Here is a 9,048-nt window from a genome sequence, read left to right as displayed (position 1 = left end):
GTATAAGATTTCAATTGACTTCTTTCAACCAGTATTGCCCAATATTAACTGATTATAACATGATTGACATGCGTTTTTATCAGCCTTGCACATTTTTTAATGGTTGTTCCCCTGTCTGTCTGCATAATGGTTTTCATAACTTGATAAACTGTTAAATAGACCAGGGGTGGGGGTGGTGAACTACAAATCATTTGAATGATAAACTGTGCCTTAAAGCCCTTATTATACTACAACTACATAAGAATGTATATTTATTTTCATTCTAACTTTCAAATAGAAAGAGAATTGATTAAAAGGTGTGGAACTACATTAAACAAAGAAATGATTTTTTTATGACATCATTTGCTTTATTCATTATTGATGTCACATTTGACATGTAATCATATCTTTTTATGCCATGCTTATATTATGTAATAATGCAATTGATTGCCCTGTACATGTATGTTAAATAGTGAACTTATGTATATAAAAGATTGAGATATCTTACTAGATAGCTTTATTGACAGGTCTGGACTATATACAGAAAGAAGATCCTGATATTTTAAAGCTCAGAATCGAGATAATGATGAAAGAGAATTGTGAGGAGTTTGCCCTGAATCTCTGTAACTGGTCACTCAAACACCCTGCTCTGTTGAATGATCTAAAGATCAAAGAACACCAAATTTTCATACTTTATAAACAGCAGGAGTATGGCAAGATGCAGGAAGTGGTAAAAATATTGTTTCTTTGATCTCAACAGCTTAACTGTATTTATAATTTTTGTTTCCTTTCATTTTCAGTATTTTTTATAAAAAAAATTGTGTAAATGTTTTTATTAAAGAATTCTAGAAAAAAAAGAGTAAATGTATCAGTTGTGTAAAGTATCAGTAGTGTAAATTAAGACTTCAGATCTAAATAAGGATCTATATCTTTTTGAAAGAAAATATTTTCCAGTTTTTAGGTGTCATTTACTTAACAATAGCTGATATTTTTTTATCAGGTATTTCCATAGTTTGCATTTATACTGATATAATATTATATGAAAATTTAGGGTAATGTTAATGTTACCTAATTTAAACTTTTCAGTGTGAGACGATCATATGCCATGATGGTATCAAAGTTATGTCCCATTTAGCAAAGACGCCCACTAACCAGGAGCTTTGTATACGCTTAGCACAGGTGTTTCTCATACAGGACTGGGTAAAACCAGAGCGGACATGTTGTACACAGGTAAACTGTTCTATCTAAGATTTACTTTCTTTGAAATTAATTTGCTTTAATAATAATAAGCCAGCTTGCAGCAATGTTTTGCTTCCATGAGATTTGTGGGCACTTCTGTGCTGTTCGATCATAGTTTGCATTGCATTGTACACTATTTTGTCGGTACAATTGTGTACATTTTAAAATTTCCCATAAAAACCATGATTGGTTTTGTCCAAATTGAAAGGTTGGTTGAAATGTCTATTTAGGATATTTAGTGTAATATGGTTAAAAGCCAAGCTTTTTCACATGCTGTTATAAGTTTCAATAGTAATTAGCATGGAACTGCTCTTCTAGGACTTAACAGTTATCTTATGTCTGGTCCTAAACTTATGGGTACGGAGAAAGAAATTGAAAGATATTTTAGAATTAATGATTTTCTGTCAAGTTTGTTATTTTTAGCTCGACTATTCGATAAGAATAAGTAGAGCTATTGTAGTCACCCGAGTGTTGGCTTCTGCGTCGGCGTAACCACTTACGTTAAAGTTTTTGTAATAGTTGAAATATTTTCAATGTCCATTGACATATGGCTTTGAAACTTTGCACACTTGTTCACCATCATGACCCCAACCTGTAGACAGGAGGAGGTAACTCTATCAAGCATTTTGACAGAATTATCCCCCTTTTTCGACTTAGAATTTACGTTAAAGTTTTTGTAATAGTTCAAATATTTTCAAAGTCCATTGACATATGGCTTTGAAACTTTGCACACTTGTTCACCATCATGACCCCAACCTGTAGACAGGAGGAGGTAATGCTATCAAGCAATTGACAGAATTTTGCCCATTTATGACTTAGAATTTACGTTAAAATTTTTGTAATAGTTAAAATATTTTCAATGTCCATTGACATATGGCTTTGAAACTTTGCACACTTGTTCACCATCATGACCCCAACCTGTAAACAGGAGGAGGTAACTGTATCAAGCATTTTTTTTTACTATCAAGCACTAAGAATAGTCGAGCGTTGCTGTCCTACCGACAGCTCTTGTTGTCTAGGCAAACAAACATCAAATTATGAAATAGTTTAGAAGCTTTATTCAGTCCATAATCTTATTTGAAAAAGAAAGGAACCAACATAATTCACAGTTTAAGTGGTAATTTTCACTTACAGCATGTAATAATGACTCATAAAGATCAAAGAAAAAGCCTATCAACCCAAAATGCTTTTATGTCAATCTGTGTGTATGCACAAGGTTTACCGAGACTGGCAAATTGATATATATCATAAGTTCTACATTTACATTTTTCAAGAGTGTTTTCAATCAATTAAAATGCATGAATAATCAATAACCCCTGGGCAGTTCTGTAAATATCTTTTAGAATTTATCTGTAAAGTTCAATTCAATTCATAAAAATAGTGGGCAGCCTTTTCATATTTTAGGCAGGTTATATATTTTATCTATCCTCAACATTTGTCATCATAATAATTTTTCAATAAACATAATTATGATAGTTCATCTTGTTGAATTATTATTAAATATATAGCTGATTCAGCTCAACTGGTTAATGAAAAAAATAATATAGTCACGGCCCTCAATTCAGGAATATAGGGGATGAAATTGTTCACCATTTAACACCAAAAAGTATGATTGTTTAATTTTCTCCTATTTTAAAAAAAAATTCCCTCAGATTTTTTTATGCCCCCGCCATGTAATGGCCGGGGCATATAGTGTTACCCCGTTCCGTCATTCTGTCCTTCCATCCTTCCGTCATTCTGTCATCATCAGTTTCCGTTCATTATTTTAAGAACGGTTGAACACATTCAACTCAAATTTGACATATGGATATGTCATGAGAAAATACAGGTCAAGTTTGAATTTGGTCATGGTTCGATGATTTTTGGCAGAGTTATGCCCCTTTTACTTTGAAAATAATATGAAATTTCAGTTTCCGTTCATTATCTCCCCAAAGGTACAACACATTCAACTCAAACTTGACATATGGATATGTCATGAGAAAATACAGGTCAAGTTCGAATTTGGTCATGGTTCGATGATTTTTGGCAGAGTTATGCCCCTTTTACTTTGAAAATAATATGAAATTTTCAGTTTCCGTTCATTATTTCCCCAAAGGTACAACACATTCAACTCAAACTTGACATATGTATATGTCATGAAAAAAATACAGGTCAAGTTAGAATTTGGTCATGGTTCGATGATTTTTGGCAGAGTTATGCTACTTATACTTTGAAAATTTTCAGTTTCCATTCATTATCTCCCGAAAGGTACAACACATTCAACTCAAACTTAACATATTGATGTGTCAAAGGAATGCGCAGGTCAATTTCAAATTTGGTCTTGGTTCAATGATTTTTGGCAGAGTTATGCCCCTTTCACTTTGAAAGTAATATGAAATTTCAGTTTCCATTTATTATCTCCCCAATGGTACAACACATTCAACTCAAATTTGACATATGGATATGTTTTTGGAATGCCAAGGCCAAGTTTGAATTTGGTCATGGTTCAATGATTTTTGGCAGAGTAAAGCCCCTTTCACTTTGAAAATAATGTGAACTTATCTTTTCTGAATGTTGGAAAAATTTTGAACTTTCAGTTTCAGCACTCATACTTTTAGCCATTATTTTGGCTACAAATATGCAATATGCTATTTTTAAAAGGTTAAGACTGAATAATTTCAGTGCCTTGAACATAGTATGAAAATGGTTTGTGTTAACATTGAAAAGATTTAAGGGCTTTGAACTTAAAATGAAAAAAATAATTAAGGCACCATCTGAAATTTTGGCTGCATGCCGGGGCATCCATGGCATGATGACACATTTCTAGTTTTTATATAGATGTATTTTTCATGCTTTTATATGCCAAAAGTAGTAGACCCTTAACATTAATCTATTGAAATTGGCTTTTTAAAATTAAAAAAAGGGTCATGAGTGTTTCCACTATTGCAATTATGTACAGCAAAAATTGCCTGATATTTAGCCCTACAAGAGAAAATAATGTGAAAATTCCCCATCCTACAGGTACATGTACTTTTCCCCTTAAAACAGAAAGAGAGCTAACCATGACAATGTCACTTCTATAGAAATTACAATTTATCTTATAGGAGCTGCTAAAGCTGTGGATACACCATCAATATTTGGCAGATAAAGATGAGGAGCGTTTTCTAGATAGTATTTGGACAGTTGCCAAGGTGTGCCGGGATACAGAGCAAATTGGAGTGCTTATTGATGGTGTTAAAAAAGAGGTAAGTGATTTTTTAGCTCGGCTATGAAAATGATAAAGTTTCACTGATTGAAGTTTAAACTGATCATAATGATTAGTATGTAACATTCCAAGATGGTGAAATAACTTACCAAGGTGGTGAAATTAACAGATTGAACTGATTAGAATTGAATTGATTAAAATAATTAGCATTCAAGGTGTGTCCGTAAAGGTCTGAGACGATTGTGTATTTGAAAAAAAAAATTGTTGATAAGAGTTAAAAAAAAAAACAAACAAAAAAAAAACAAGCTGTTTGATTTCCTTCCATATTTCTACTATCATGCCCAATTTTATCCAATTATGTGCATTATTTACAAAATTGTAAAACAATATAAATAAGCATCATTGTTGCACCAGCCCATGTGACAACAACGTTTTAAAGATAATGACATTCACTCTTTCTCAAATTATCGTCCTTCTCGTGCTGTACATTTTTGATGACACATCACCTATGACTGAGAAACATTCCTTGGTCATTGACATATTTTCAGTTATCATGTGAAATGTTGTTTTACTGATGTCACACTTTTTTGCTATTTCTGGCACTGACATACGAGGGTTGGCGTGAAGCATTTCCTTAATCTCCATACAAGAGATGCTTGTTCTTTCAGATCTTTGGTGATCTGCAGTAGGTGTGCGGCACTCTTTGAATCTTTTATACCATTCAAACATCAAGCATTGTTCATGTTTCTTTTGGTGATACATTATGAATTTGAAAGTTCTGAATAATAACTCACTGTTTTTCGATGATATCTTGATCCATGGTCAGTAAGAGTACAGTGCCATTTTAACGTTGTTATTACATCGTTTAAATTTAAAATCATTCCAAAAATAATGCTCGATTGTTACTGCAAATTTCATTATGTTTTTCCTTTGTTACATTATTATGAACCAAAGTGTTTGAAACAGATGTAGACTTGAGCCATTTTTTAGCTCGACTATACGAAGTATATGGAGAGCTGTCCTACTCGCCCCGGCGTCAGCGTCCGCGTCCGCGTCCGCGTCCAGATTTTAGATTAAAGTTTTGGTGCAGTAAAATATTTTTCACTATAACTTTGTCATTTCTTAAGGTATCAACTTCAAACTTGAAATATATGTTCCTTATCATCAACCACATCTTATGTGACAAGGTTCATAACTCTAGCACCAATATTTTCAGATTTATCTCCCCTTGAACTTAGAATTGTCCTTAAAAAATACTATTTTTTACTGATACTTCTTTATTTCTTAAGGGATCAACCTCATACTTCAAATATATGTACCTTATCATCATCCTCATCTTATGTGACAAGGTTCATAACTCTAGCACCAATATTTTCAGATTTATCTCCCCTTGAACTTAGAATTTTCCTTAAAAAATACTATTTTTTAACTGATACTTCTTTATTTCTTAAGGGATCAACCTCATACTTCAAATATATGTACCTTATCATCATCCCCATCTTATGTGACACGGTTTCATAACTCTAGCACCAATATTATCAGATTTATATCTCCCCTTGAACTTAGAATTTTCCGCAAAAAATACTATTTCTTCTTTATTACTTAAGGTATCAACCTCATACTTCAAATATATTTACGTTATCATCATCCCCATTCTTATGTGACAAGGTTCATCACTCTATCACCAATATTTTCAGATTTATCTCCCTTTGAACTTAGAATTTTCCATACAAAATATTATTTTTTACTCTAACTTATTTATTTCTAAGGGATCAACTTCATACTTCAAATATATTTACGTTATCATCATCCACATCTTATGTGACAAGGTTCATAACTCTAGCACCAATATTGCAAGAATTATCTCCCCATAAACTTAGATGAATTACTAGAAAAAATGTTATTTTTTATTTTAACTTTTTAATTTTTAAAGGTATCTACCTCAAACTTCAAATACTTATTCCTTGTCATCAATTACATTTTATGTGACAATGTTCATAACTCTTGAAGCAATATTTACAGATTTATCTGTATTTGAACTTAAGATTTTCTTTAAGAAATATAATAACTTCTTTATTTTTTAAGGTATCTACTTCAAACTTCAAATATATATTTCTTATCATTACACAAATGTTATGTGGCAAGATCCATAACTCTAGCATGACTATTTCTAGAATTATTCCCCTTGATCTTGGAATTTATGTTAAAAAATGTTATTTTTTTACTATAACTTAATACATAATTATACATAATTGATTTTTCTTTCATAGTTTGTCCTCCTTACTGCGTCCAGTATTTTATTAGTCGAGCTTCGCTGTCTCCTGTGACAGCTCTTGTTACATATAGGGGTTGCTATAGAAACCATATCTCGTGACCTTCAAATAGCTTACAATATACAGTAAAACTTCGGTAAGTCGAAGTTGAAGGGACTTGCGTAAAAACTTCGACACATCGGGACTTCGACTCATTAATCGCACTCAATTCCATGCCAAAATTTCGACCAGTGACTAGTCTATAACGAAACCTATTTCATGTTTTTTCCATCATTAATCTGATATTCACATTTTACAATGATAAATATAGCATGTTAAATAACGTTTTTCACGGCTAATTATTTGGACTACCCGTTGACGTATACAAAAGAGTTACAAAAGGTGTAACAATACGAATGGGCGATAACTTAACCAACTTATAGTATATATTTTGGGTGTTATTCTCACGCGACACCGGGTCAAAGATGTAATCAAATGAAAGTAGTTCTTACTGTTTACTTTCAAATATCACTACGGCAATTAAAATAGTAACGATTTAAGCATTTTATCACACATTTTATCGCAAACAAAGGCTGTTTGAACACAAGGAGCTGTGTAATTAATTAACACCCGACACACAAGTTGATTGGATATCGTCTTCGCAGCCAGATAAGGTGTGAAAAATGTCTCGAGATCGACGGTGTCAAAAAAATCGAACAACTTCGACTTATTTGTGGTAAATTGCACTAGATTTACTTAACACGGACCACGAAAAAACTTCGACACATCGAAAAACTCGACACATAAAATCTCGACTCATAAATAGGTTTTTATAAGGAATATATAGGGGGAAAAGTCGGGACTTTAATTTTTCTTCGACACATCGAGAAATCGACTCATCGAAGTTCGACTCATAGAAGTTCTACTGTATATTTTAAGATGAAACTTGTCTGACATGTAATTATAATATATATGAATTTCATATATATAACTTTATAAATAAAAAAGTAAGGTCTGGCGTCCTGGAACTTTAAGGACACACCTTGTATATCTTACCAAGATGGTGAAGTTAACTGATTGATCTAATTAGAATGATTGGCATTTAGCTTACCAAGATGGTGAAATTAACTGATTGAACTAATTAGGATGATTGGTATGTAACTTACCAAGATGGTAAAGTAAACTGATTGAACTATATAGATTTGGTATATGATTAAAATTGTAAACTGATTGAACTATATAGAATTGGTATATAATCAAAGTTTGTATATAATGTAACAAGATTGTGAAGTTAACTAATTGAACTAATTAAAATGATTAGTATATAACTTACCAAGATGGTGAAGTTGACTGATTGAACTAATCAGAGTAATTTGTATATATCTTGAACTGATTGAACTAATTATAATAATTGGAATATAACTTACCAAGATAGTAAAGTAAACTGATTGAACTAAATAGAGGTGGTATAAAATTAAAATTTGTATATGACTTACCAAGATGGTGAAATTAACTGATTGAAAAAAATAGAATGATTGGTATATAACTTACAAAGATGTTGAAGTTAACTAATTGAATTAATTGAACCACTTGGTGTACATTTTACCTAAATGGTAAATATAAGTTGTTTGAACTGGAAAGAATGTTTGGTATATATTTGTGTAAGATGATATATTGAAGCTAATAGAACTGATAAGAATATATATATAAAATACAAAATGATGAAGGAAAACTGAACAAATTAAAATGATTGGTATATATCTGGCCAAGATAGGTTAATTGAAACTAATAGAATGGTTGGTATATATCTTTCCAATATGTGAAATATAAACTGGATGAACTAATTTAATTGATTGATATATATTTTCTAAGATGGTTAAAATAAACTTTTTAGAATGATTCACTTGTGTATATATATTTTCAGGATTGTTAATGCAAACTTACTATATGTTGTTTATATTTTTCAGTGTGGAGATATGTTCATCCAGTTATATTCAGAGCTGTGCAAGTTTGCTATCAACATTGATAAGGGAAACATGGAAAGAGAAGAGGTGCAGAAAAATCCTGAGGAGTACAACACAAGACGCCTAGCAATGTCAAAAAACCTGTGTCACGCATGGCGTTCATGCTGAAAGAATATGACTTAAGAATTTCACGAATTTGTGGATTAACAGCATTCGCCTTGGATCCTACAATGGTAATTTGATCTAGTGAATAAATTATACTGGACAATGAAGAATGTGTCAGCTGCCTCACAGAATAGTAAGATAACATAGCCACTTATATATGAAATTGAACGCTTGCTTGGACAGATGCGACCAGATTCTTTAAATCCGGAGTTTTATAGTTGTCGAAAACAGTTTAATACCAGTGTGTAAGAAATATTTAAACTTG

The 9,048-nt window shown here is 31.8% G+C and overlaps 1 protein-coding gene across 1 annotated transcript; it reads left to right on the top strand.

Annotated features, from left to right (window-relative positions):
• Positions 1-490: 490 nt before the first annotated feature.
• Positions 491-8,786, top strand: LOC132755209 (uncharacterized; the record flags this gene model as incomplete). The annotated part of the gene is made up of 4 exons (XM_060746020.1): positions 491-709; positions 1,066-1,209; positions 4,302-4,442; positions 8,622-8,786. Coding segments are annotated over 4 exons (669 nt in total), but the record flags the coding sequence as incomplete, so codon positions are not given.
• Between the last annotated feature and the right edge of the window lie 262 nt (positions 8,787-9,048).

Source organism: Ruditapes philippinarum, unplaced genomic scaffold (assembly GCF_026571515.1).
Source record: "Ruditapes philippinarum isolate M1 unplaced genomic scaffold, ASM2657151v2 ctg19777_1_1_1_1, whole genome shotgun sequence".
Classification (NCBI taxonomy): Eukaryota; Metazoa; Mollusca; class Bivalvia; order Venerida; family Veneridae; genus Ruditapes; species Ruditapes philippinarum.
Note: the sequence above shows the minus strand (reverse complement) of the source record. Positions and strands in the feature narration are given on the sequence as shown.